General features: G+C 36.4%; 1 protein-coding gene across 1 annotated transcript in view; it reads right to left on the bottom strand.

Moving 5' to 3' along the window:
* Positions 1-12,838, bottom strand: part of LVRN (laeverin) — a 67,805-nt gene that overhangs the window by 23,408 nt on the left and 31,559 nt on the right. Inside the window, exons 5-12 of the mRNA XM_002815800.5 lie at positions 11,914-12,068; positions 10,332-10,445; positions 4,270-4,410; positions 3,674-3,739; positions 3,514-3,579; positions 2,933-3,105; positions 1,258-1,334; positions 790-929 (exon numbers count right to left, since the gene is read on the bottom strand). Coding sequence (XP_002815846.1) covers positions 790-929; positions 1,258-1,334; positions 2,933-3,105; positions 3,514-3,579; positions 3,674-3,739; positions 4,270-4,410; positions 10,332-10,445; positions 11,914-12,068 — 932 coding nt within the window. The remainder of the gene's footprint in view (positions 1-789; positions 930-1,257; positions 1,335-2,932; positions 3,106-3,513; positions 3,580-3,673; positions 3,740-4,269; positions 4,411-10,331; positions 10,446-11,913; positions 12,069-12,838) is intronic.

The raw sequence follows: 12,838 nt of genomic DNA, 5'->3' as shown, positions 1-12,838 counted from the left end.
AGAGTGGAAATATGTTTTTAGAAGTAAAATTAGTATTTTCCAGGATTTACTGATTACCTATTATGGGTTTAGAAATTTTAAGTATACTTTCACCTACATCATCTCTAATCCTCATGATGAATAAAATATAATAATATTCTCGTTTTAAAATGAAGAAATGGAACCAGGACTTTAAGTAACTTGCCGAAGCTCACAAAACTAATGATTAATAGGAAAATGCATCCTGATTCTTACCTGGAAAGGTTGTTTTGGAAAAGCAAAATGAATGTTCAAAAACACAACACATTTGGCCGGCGCGGTGGCTCACGCCTGTAATCCCAGCACTTTGGGAGGCCGAGGCGGGTGGATCACGAGGTGAGGAGATCGAAACCATCCTGGCTAACACGGTGAAACTCCGTCTCTACTAAAAATACAAAAAATTAGCCGGGCGTGGTGACAGGCGCCTGTAGTCCCAGCTGCTTGGAAGGCTGAGGCAGAATGGGGTGAACCCGGGAGGCGGAGCTTGCAGTGAGCCGAGATCGCGTCACTGCACTCCAGCCTGGGTGACAGAGTGAGACTCCGTCTCAAAAAAAAAAAAAAAAACCAAAAAAAAAAAAACCAAAAACACACACAACACATTTAATCAGAATCTCCACTTGCTAAGAATAAGAAAAAAAAATCGTTTCTATGCCTGGAGGTGAGGGGCGGGAATGAAGGTGGAATCTCTTCCCACCAGAATGTTCAACCTCTAAAACACTAGAGAAGGCATTATAAATTACACTTAATTAAAAGTATCAAAAGTAACCTTACCTTAGGATCCTTTTCAAGTTGTTGATTTAGTTTCTTCCAACCTAATTTATCATAATTCACTCTATAATATCCAGTCATGTTCAAATTCAAAATCACCCAGTCATGGTCAGAATCTGAAACTTGCATTTCAGGGAATACTTCTATAAAGGAATATGGGAATAATTTGAAATGGTACATTTAAAAAAGATTTTAATACCTATTAATACTACACACTCGATTCTAAACAATAAACCAACAAAACAAAAAATTAAAGGAATTCTAAAATATATATTGTTCTTACCAGGTAATTATATATTTTTCACATATAATGGCTTTTGATTTGATACTTTTCTTTAAAACTCTATGTTCAACAAGAATGATATTTTAGTTTGAAATGAATAGCTTTTCAAAAGCTAGACATCTCAATATTTTATTCCCTGCCTTTATATATGCATATAGGTAAAGATGTTTTTAAAATTTGTTACTTACTGCTGCTTTGATCTAGCCAGACTAAAGGTTGTGTTGTTCCATTTTTTATCCAAAGAATAGGGACAATCCATGTTTCACTTATTGGAAGAAAATAAAAAAATTAGTTACTTTTCACACATAAAAACACACACTCTGATCCACTATTAAAGAGATGATGAAATAGCACACAGAACTCAGTTTCTTTGGTCATTCTCTCTGGATATGCAGGCCTTTGCTCTTAGGATTACTCACCACTGTTTTTACAAGCCAGTTTTACTTTAGCTATTGTTTACTCCTCTCTCCTGTTGTGTCTTATGGATTTACTTCCTTTTATAACTTAGGTAGCTACTAAAACTCTTATGTCTGAAACCTTCAAGGCCCGTGTATGTTAAATTATAGACACCTGGCTTCACTTAAGGGTAGTTCAAATGCTGCAAACAGAGCCAAATCCATCCATGCCCAGAGAGGTGAAAAGTAGTTTAGAAGAAAAAGCTTGACAATCACTTCAAAATACTTTCAGCCTCAAGCATTCTCCCCATCTGAAAAGTATTCAACAGCAATCAGCCATGACATTCATATTTATTGAATGTCTGCCTTCTTCCCACATTGCTGGACGTGACCTGGATGAAGTAGCCGACTACGGGAAGCACATTCGTCATCAGAAGAGACACACTACTCAGAGTTTCGGCAATATTTCCAATCTTGTTAAGTTCTCACAAGCCTGGTGTCTTGAAGACTGTCAACTGTGGGTCTGTGTTTATCTGCATAGCTAAGACACACAGGTCTTCTCAAAAATCACAGAGTAGTACAGGGAGAGGGAAACTTTGAGTGTTCCATTTCTCTCTCCTGAGGCTTTAAAGAAAGAGTAGAACTATCTGAAAATTTTGGTGATGGTATTTGAAAATTAATTACTCATTTGTGCTGATACTGCAATGAAATGTGAAGATTAAAACTATCAAAAACAGTTGAAAATCAGCTAACAAATTAAAAAAGGGAAGAGAAGAAGAAAGGGATAAAGGCTAGGCTATTTTATACTCATTTCACTTTTACACAATCTTTTGGGATACATGCTATTGCATGTATTTTATAGATAAGGCAACTGAAACTCACAGAGTTTAAATAATACCTAAGGTTTGAATTTTTGAGAAGTCAATATTTGAAACCAGGTCTAACTGAATCTAAAGGCCATAATTCTAATGTTGTGGGTATGGCTACAAATACACAAATGCACTCATCCACACACATACGTGCACACCCCTGCACAGAACTATTCCTCAAGGAAATAGTTACCATTCAGTTTCATTTCTAAGGAAGAGAAGACTACTCTGCAATAAGACTTCCTTTCCTCTTTACTAACATATGGCAATCTATGGCTCTATCTTATTGCTTCTCACTCAGAATCCCAAGTAATTCATTATCTCTGTCTGAGGGATAAAGAGGAACACACAATACCCCACAGCTTGGGTCGCTGATGTAACCCTAAATCCCAGGGTAGGGGCACTGTGTCTTGAATCCCTAACTGTGGATCTCTGGCCTTGCCCGGACACAAGGGCTCTGCTTCTCCCTAGTACACAGTCACATTGCAGAAGTGTGTATGCCCAGCGCGGGTAACGCTTCTTCACCCACAGGCTGGATTCCACTGGGTCAGAGCTCAACCCTAAGGAAGGTGAAGACAAAGAGGAGCAAAGCTACCTACTTGCTGGTTAGAAGAGTCCGATTTTTAATGTTTTCAAGATAAAATGGCTCCTGTTTCATGACGCCAGTAGACACATTTAAAGTGATCACTGGAAAACCACTCTGGTGTGTCCAACTGTCCATTATGTTTTTTATTGTTGCTGGCAAAATAATTGTACTCTGGTCATCAATGGCCTGTTTTAAAAAATCACCACAAAAGCAGGAAAGGTTATCCATGAAACATTTTGAAGTAGCAATCTCCAAAAAGAAACTCGGTAGCTATTCTCTTCCTCACTTATGTAGTAGTCCTGCAGTGGGTGATCCTCTGCGGCAAATTTAGAACTCTGTTTATACATGAATAGTTCTTTAATTCATTAATTCAATAAATATGAACACATATTTATTGATCTAACATGTTCCGTGCTCTGTTCTGGGCAGTGGGAATATAGTGAAGACTAAAAACGCTACCCGTGACCTAAGGGAGTTCTACAACAAGACAAAGTTGTTTTCCTGTGGAACTGCCCTTCACCCACGGCCTCCCAGTCTTTTCCTGTATCATACAAAACAACTCAGCAAGAATGTGTCAGAAAGTAGGACAATTACCATTTGAAAATGCCTCCATAGATCATCTTGCTCAGCGTTTGAGTAGGAAAATGTCTTCAAATATGACTGTAAAAATAGAAAAGTTAAGGTTAAAATAAATAGCATGCCAATGCAATTTATGTTTACTGCCATCCAGGTAATAACTATTTTGCAAGCTCACCTTGAGTGCACTGACAAATAAATGCTCATTCAAGAAACAAGAAAGCATCCGGGCCATAGACGCTCCCTAGGACAAAAGAAGCTGTCCATTATTTGAACAAAATTCAATATCCACATACTGACACATTCCATATTTATAAGCAATATTCTGAGCTGTGCTCCTGATTGCATTTTGCATTTTAGTTGAATGTTTGAATTATTTTGGAAAGTGCTAACAAAATAGTAGGCTGTCACTAATTTAGAGGTAAAAGGTAAGCAGATGTCCTACATGTAAAGAGTAGAGAGTACATAAAACTTTCAAAAATTGAGATCTTTACACAGCAAGAATAAATTTCTACCAAGCAGAAGGGTTCACCTTAAAAGTAGCAAGTTGTTAAAGTCTATGGTTGATGGATCCAAGCATTAATATTCGCTTGATGGATATTTGCAAGGTGAGAATTAATTTAATCATGTTTTCTGACACCTATGTATTGAATTAAAATAAGGTTATTTTCGTAAAATGTTTTAAGTTGTGTGATGATATAGGACCCTTAGAATCCATTTTATGCAACTTTCTACAAGAGTACAAAACCAAAGGAAATTTCTAACTGCTTTTACCTTGCTGTAAGTAAATATGTCAAAGAGTTCCTGTATTTCACTTGTTTTGAAATTTTCCAGCTTCATGGCCACAGCTCTAGTCACCAGGGCGTGATCTTCTCTGAGGATATTATGTAAAATGTTAGAAAAAAAGATCTCATTCTATAAAGGAAAAGATGGAGGCACATTAACTCCTGAGGTGTCACAGAAAACCAAAATTCTATGGTCCTAAAATACTTTCAAAAACTGATATTGAAGAGGGAGAAAATTCAGTAATTGAGAAGCGTCTTTGAGTTGAAATATGCCAAATAAGTCAGGATTCCTTGAATAACAAAACTATAAGATACTTTCCTTCCCATTTGTATCCTTTTTCATTTCAGTTTTTAAAAAGTCAATTACAAAGTTAATGTGGTTTCCAAAAGCCACCTACATTTCCCACAGGGAGGTCCATGGCCATCCTGAGAGGAGGCCCTTCCTTAAGGTGGTTTTAATTATCTAAAATTTCATCAGTAATTTTATCAATAACTCCTTAAAATTAATCAGTCTCTCTTTCATGAATATTTACAAACCAAAAGCATGCCAGATCTACAAATTCACAAAGATGCTGATGTAATAATTGAAAATTGAAAATAAATCCATAAAATGGATACTACAGTTTATGGCTCATGCATTAAGATAAGGCAATTTATTATATTTTAATGAAAACCATAGGACTCTTCAAAAGACTGGCTCTCTCTCAGACACATAAGGGCAATTTCTCCCTGAAGTAAAGCTAGAAGAAAAACCAGTTTATAGCCAGAGAGTCTTGTGATGAAGAGCTAGAGCAAAGACCAGTGGAGAAGTTATACCGACACACGTTCATAGCCTGGAGAGCCGGGTGAACCCCTCATGATCCACAGGAACCCTCAAGTCCCTACTGACTATCTTTGAGATCTGCAAGTTGACTCTCTCACCCTTCGACAGCGTCAGATTTTCAAAACCTGTTTCACTTCCGTTTGCCAATTTTCTCATCAATCCCTTTCTATTAGCACATTATTTTTAGGCTAGTAATACCATTGATTAGGCTATTATCAAACTCTGCTTTTCCGGAAATGAGAAAGCCTATCATTTAGAGCAATACATCTCAAATTTTAACATGAATAAGGATCACCAGGGGATTTTGTCAAAATCATGTTCTGATTCAGTTGGTTTGGGTTGGAGCCTGCATTTCTAATAAACTACCCGATGATGCTGATGCTGGTAGTTTGAGAATCACACCGAGTAGCAAGGATTTGGAGGAGTCATCTGCATAGGTCTGATCCTACTCAGTAAGCATGGATTTTATTAGCTCAACACTCAAGGCTTCTTGAGAGTGTCTCACTGGTGACCTATAAGCACAATGTAGAAAATAGAGAAAATAAAATCACCCATCATATCGCACCCTAAGGTCACCACCATTAAAATGTTACTGTAGTTCTTTTTCATCTTTTTTCCTACGTACTATTTATTCTCATAGTTGTAAAAACTTTTTATCTTGCTCATTTACTTATTATAGCATTTTACAATTTTGCTACCTCATCTTTATAATTATCCCTTATAATGGCTGCTGCATTATAAAGAAAACAGAAACATAAATTGAAAGAAAATAAATCAAAATTTAATAGTGATTATCTCAGGGTAATCAAATCACAGATGATTTTCTTCTTTTCAAAGTAGAGCAGATAAAACTTTTGCAAAAGAAAAACCTTAAAATATATAAATACATAGCTGCATAATAACCCATCGGGTCAATGGTCCATAATTGATTTAATCATTTCCCTTTTATTAGGTAGACATTTAAGTTACTTTCAGCTTTTTGCTGTTTTAACCAGTTTTAATGAACGTTTTTGCACATACCGCTTCTCCACATTTTGTGGGTCTCCCCTAACCCTATCAGAACAGATTGTCTTTCTTTCTTCTGCCTGCCTGGTATAAGGTTTTATGTAATCTTCTTGATATCACTATAACCATACAAGGTAATTGATGAATGAGGCAAACACCCCTTCCTCAACACCCTAGAGGTCTTTCTATTCTGGGCCTCCCGTAAAGTGATGCTGTCCGTAGCCTGTTTCAGTTCTATTGGAGGGAAACACTACATAAAACATGATGTCAGCTTTAAAAAAACTATCTAGCTACTGCATATAGTGATTAGATAATATGAATCTGTATATTCACCATTACTTTGTCCCACAAGCTGCAATATGTCAGAGAAGGCCTATTAAAATTTCTTCCTTTTTTTTTTGGAGACAGTCTCACTCAGTTGCCCAGGCTGGAATGCACTGGTGTGGTCATAGTGCGCCACAGCTTCAATTTCCTAGGCTCTATCAATCCTCTCACTGCAGCCTCCTGAGTAGCTGGGACTACAAGTGTGCAGCACCATGCCCAGCTAATTAAAAAAATTTTAGTAGAGACCAGATTTCGCTATGTTGCCCAGGCTGGCCTGAAACTCCTGAGCTTAAGAGATTCTCTCACCTTGGCCTCCCAAAGTGTTGGGATTACAGGCATGAGTCACCACACACAGCATAAAATCTACTTTTATCCTTAGAAATATAACATTATTTATTGTAACAAATTTGTATAGAATATCATGATGATTAAAAACACAGGATTTGGAGTTAAAGTGCCTGTGTATGAATCCTTCCTCAGCCCTTTAGGGGTTATGTGACTCATCAAAGACCACCAACTTTATCTCTCTGAAACTCAGTTGCCATCTGAAAATGGGTAAAACAACAATGTCCTCAATGGATTATTATGAGGACTAAATTAATTTTCATGATGTTCCAAGCACAACGGATAGCAAATAGGACATGCTCAATAGGGTTAACCACTGCGGTGATTACTTATCATTATTTTTATTATTATCCTTCAGAAGTGTCCTGAGGATTGAATGAGATAATATAAATAATTCTGTTTAAGTACATAAAACTAGTGCCTAGTTAGTGGTAGTTGTCTCAACAGTACCTAGCAGATGCCATTATCATCTGTTGAATGACTGCACGAACCCATTTTACAAATGAGGAACTAAAGCTCAGAGGTGTTCATCTGCCTGCCTCAGCTTACCATCATAGTAAAGGCAGAGCAACATCTAATGGCTGCAGTGCCCATATGTACCTTTTCCCTTCACCAAGTCTGCTGCTTTCCTAGATCAGGCAGCAGGAAGGTGGAGGAAAGTCAGTGAGTGGCAATGTCAGGGCTAGAGCTTCAGAGTTCCAGAAAGCCTTCGTCCTTAATGTTCTGACCCCTTGAGCATAATCTATTCATATCAGCTGAAATTAGACCTTGAAATAGAAAAAATTGAAAATCTGTTTCTGCATAAGGGTCTGTGATTCTGTTCCTCAATTTCAATCACATTACTAGATTAAAAGGAGGTTAAAGTTCTTGATCTCCAAAAATCATTGAAAGGAGAGCTTAAGCTTTTTAAAAACAAAGAACATGGCAATGTCCTCAATCGCCAAGATCTGATGCTTTCACTCAGCTCCACAAGCAACTAAGAGATACAGAAAAGAGTGGCTAAGAAACTAATGATAAAAAGAAATAATTAAAAGGTATAAAAAGAGACTAACGTTGTAATCTTAGCTTCAAAAATATGAGGAATATGTTTTTGGCAAGTTTTGCAAGATACTGATAATAACTTAACCATTTTAGTTGTTAAAAGAGGTAACTGAAATTGATGCTCATGATGTATTCTATCTACTTAAGAAAATAGAGTAAATTTCATTGTCTTATGTGAATTAAACTTCTTCCCTTATTTACTCTATCCACAGAGTTAATTTAGGACATACCCAACTGCTTTTAAAAGAAGTTGGAGATGGCACTAACTATGAGTGAATAAAAGTTATGAAAGAGAGATACAAACAATTTTGTAGGCGTAGAGTAAGTGGAAAGGACTGTTGGAGACAGCTAAGACAATAAACACATACTATATGTAGATAAAGACACACACACACACACACACACACACACACACAGACGATTAACTTCTTGAGGATAAAAACACTCCAGTGTGTTTTTGCTATAGAGCATAGTGGTTAAAAGCATGGGCTTCGCAGTTGGCGTGACCTGGAATTGAATCTCAGTTCTGACATTTAATAACTATGAGAGCTTGAGCAACTCACTTAATGCTTCTATACCTCAGTTTCCTCACGTGTAAAATAGAAATAACAACGGCACTCATATGGTTGGTTTGAGGACTGAGTAAGATGATGTATGTGTAGCGCTCACACTGCCTGGCACTTAAGTTATAAGTATTCACTGAATGGTAAATACAGTATTATTGTTTTTATCGTCATCCTTGTCATCAGACTAGACCCAGACAGCTGGTTATAAAATCAGGCCTGTCCCAGTTGGGCAAATGACCTTGGGCAAGTCATTTAACCTTTCAGTACTTCAATCTCCTGATCTATATAATGATGTCCAAACTTTCCTCCGGGACAAGCAGGGCCTGTGCATAGTCCATGGGGAGGAAGAGAGAGGCACTGCGGAGTGACTGGGCTGGGGGCCTCTTATAGCATGTCTGTAAAGGGCGGGGAGGTCGCATGGAACTCGGGTGTTAAAAGCCTGCACTACATCAGTGCTTGCCAGATGCTGTGATTTCACAAACAGATAAAAAGAGATTTTTAAAAAGGTTTCTGTGGCACTAAGATAGGCTTGTCAACTTCTTTTTCCTGCCAAACTATTGACCAAAACAAGTACCACCTACCTACCATCGATTATCAATTTTCATAAAAGAAGGAAAGGTTACTTCCAAAATAATAGAAAGAATATCATCTTAGAATCTCCTTCAGAATGAATAGATTTAGCCTGTAAAGAAGATCCAGCAAGTAGAGATAGCATTCCAATATTAATAAATCCTTTGAATGGGTGAAGGTAGGGAGGAGAAAAGAGGTCAGTAATCCAGACTTGGAAGAACTGGGAGCTGAGATGAGATGGGGACCTGCAAAGAGAGGCAGGAAGGAGCAATCCTGAGGACCAGAGAGGTTACAGGAGACAGAAGAGAGGAGGGGAAGAAGATGCAAACCAAGAAAGGACCTCTGGTTTATAAAAGAAGCGAGGTTTATATCAAAAGATAACATTAAGTCTAAACATTTAGATATCTAAATCAAATCAATTTGGTTTTATCATGGCATTCTAAAAGCACTACATAATTACTCTAAATAAATTAAATATCAGAAGTAAAACCTACAGTTGAAAGAATTAGATTTGCACATGGATGTATTTACTTTTCAATATTATTATTTACTCAAATTAGCAAAACAATATCAGCAATAATATTAAACATGAAGTAGCATATTACTTATCATAAAAGTCACACACTGTTGTTACAGTTGCTTTAAAATATAGTCTAGGTTGGGTACGGTAGCTCATGCCTGTAATCCCAGCACTTTGGGAGGCCGAGGCTGGTGGATCCCTTGACTCCAGGAGTTTGAGACCAGTCTGGGCAACATGGCGAAACCCCATCTCTACAAACAATACAAAAATTATCTGGGCATGGTGGCACACGCCTGTAGTCCCAGCTATTTGGAAGGCTGAGGTGGGAGGACGGCTTGAGCCCAGGAGGTTGAGACTGCATTGAGTCAAGATCACGTCACCACACTCCAGCTTGGGTGACAGAGCGAGACCCTGTCTCCAGCCTGGGTGACAGAGCAAGACCTAGACTATATATACATAGTCTATATAGAAGGACTAAGAAATATATGTAGTAGGAATAAGTGAAGATAATATTAGGCAGTCATTTAAAATCTTTTTAAAAAAGATCTAATGATTTGTAGAAATGCTCAGGATTATGAAGTAGAAATATGAATATGTAGAAATATGAAGCAGAATATGAAGTAAAAAAAGCAATACAAAATTTTATGTAATTCCCACTTTCAAAAACATTTACAATAGATAAAAAGCCTGGAATTAAAAAAAAAACATATCAAAAAGCTAACACAAATCATTTTTGGTATTATAGGTAATTTATTATTTCTTGTATTTTCCTGTATTTTATACATTTTCAAGAATGAATACGCATTACTTTTATAATTAGGAGAAAAATGTTAAATAAACTTAGTAAACATACTTACTCTTGGGAGTTTAGGATTAAAGTAGTTAATTACTTCAAACTCAAAATAAGATGCAAAACCCTCGTTGAGCCAGATATTGTTCCACCAATTCATGGTAACCAAGTTTCCAAACCACTTTTGGAAATGAGGAGGAAAAAAGAGCTTTCTTAAATTTAATGTTTAAGTTATATTCATTGTAATTGCATGTTAAGTAAATGTAAGGTCAAAAGACATAATTAAAATTTATTTGCCATCAATAACAAAATTTGAAGACAGGACACCAAAAAAGCAAGTCGTTGTTTTCACATAAGGAGATATTAGTCATGAATTTCTCAGAAATAGTCCATGTTCAATTACTAAAAGAAATTTTTGTTTCAAAACTGTGACGTTCAAACATAAGGTCAGTTAGAATAGCATTTCTTAAACTGTCCACTTGGCCCAAAAGTTGTTTTTAGTTCCATAAAACAGAAGCCCTGAATGCTGACTTGCCACCTACTAATTCTAGCACCTTATACTCTAAGTAGGCTGCAACTGGATTTTACTTTAAGCAGTTGTTTCTATTTTAAGAAAATAATTTGATCTGTGCCATGTACAAATCACTCAAGTAATCATATGTTTTGCAATATGGTTCAGCTGTAATTATTTTCTGTTTGAACTGAACAAAAAAAAAAAAAAAAAAACAGTGTCAAATGGATGATGAACAGGATTAGGAAAGAAAAACAATGATTTCCAAACTAAAAAACGCAAGCCCTGGTATTTAACCAAATTCTTATAACAGCTATAATTACTAATAGCCTGTATTGCAAAACAATGTGTAACTTAGGCTATAATAAAAAATGACACTTCGGGTGACTTAATAAAACTTGTGAATATGTGTGTTTTACTGTGCACCAGGGTATTAATCAATCCTAGTAAACTGCTCTTTTCCAAAACTTCTTATGGAGCCACATTACAAAGATAACATCATTGAGATTATTTCTTTCTTAACAGACTTGTATTAATGGAGCAGACACTGAAATGCAGACATGAAAATCTTCATCAAATTAAACAGCAAAACTTCTAAAATCCCAATGCAAAAGCAAATAGATCTGATTAAATGAATTGTCATTTACACAACCATTGGGAATGCAGCTCAAGGGTTAATTACTGCCACCTTGCTAATGTATTACCTGTATCCATTTAACCTCTCTCCAACAACAGCAACAACAACTAGAAATTTGTAACAATCTGCTGATGAAGTGTGGGTATCTTTCAGTGATCCTTTTGAATAGCCCTTATTTTAGGTGAAATGAAAATAAAATACTCCTGTGTCTGCATGGCTTAACTTTTCCTGAAGAGGACTTTGTGGAGCAAAGTTGATTGTTGGATGTAAATACCCAGCCCTCAGCCAAGCTGTACGGTCTCCTCCCTATGATCTGTCACCAGTAGCTCAAATCCACCCTGAATCTGAGTCTTCCCAATTTTTACTCACTGTCATACTTTGAGATGTTTTTCTTTTTAAAATATGGTATATGGCAGGGTCTTACTGGGGTTTTTATGCTATTTTGGTAGCGCACCTGGAGAATAACTTCACGTGAAACAAAAAGAACATTTTACCACATGCCTGGTGTCCAATCTCGTGGGAGACAACATAGGAGATCAGAGTCTTTTTTTCCGTCAGTTGATCTTTTGGTTCCAACAACAATCCTGATTCATCAAATATCATTAGTCCCCAGTTTTCCATTGCATGGTTGTCAAAACTAGGCAAGGCAATTATATCTAAGTGGATTTAAATGGAGGAGAAAATAAAATAATCTTTTCCAAAAAATGGGATTTTTTTAAATATCTCAAAATGAAATAATAAAATTACCAAAAAATACAAGGGAATATTTATAACCTGAAGGGAAAGAAAGCTTTTTAAAGACTAATGCCAAAGACAAAAGCCAGCAAATAAATTATTTTCACTATGTTAACATAAAATATTCTTGATAAAGGACTTGTATTCAAATACACAAAGAATGCTTATAACTTAGCAGTAAGGAAACAGACAACCCAACTACAAAATGGACAAAAGATCTGAACACACACCTCACTAAAGAAGTTATATAAATGGCAAATACACATATGAAAAGATGCTCAACATCTATTGCCATTAGAGAATTTTAAATTAAAACAATGAGATATTACTACACACCTACTAGAATGGCTAAAATCCAAAACACTGGCAACACCAAATGCAGATGAGGATGTGGAGCAACAGGAACTCTCATTCATTGCTCGTGGGGATGCAAAATGGTATAGTCACTATAGGTTGACCATAAGATCTGACAATTACATTCCTTGGAATTAACCCAAATGACCAGAAATCTTATGCCCACCCAAAAACCTGCACAAAAATGTTTATAGAAGCTTTATTCATAATTGCTAAAATTTGGAAGCAACCAAGATGCCCTTAAATAGGCTAATCGATAAACAAACTGCAGTACATCAATACAACAGAGTATTATTCAGTGATGAGAAATGATGTATCATGCTAGGAAAAGTTATGG

Source organism: Pongo abelii, chromosome 4 (assembly GCF_028885655.2).
Source record: "Pongo abelii isolate AG06213 chromosome 4, NHGRI_mPonAbe1-v2.0_pri, whole genome shotgun sequence".
NCBI lineage: Eukaryota > Metazoa > Chordata > Mammalia > Primates > Hominidae > Pongo > Pongo abelii.
This window is presented reverse-complemented; position numbering and strand designations above follow the sequence as displayed.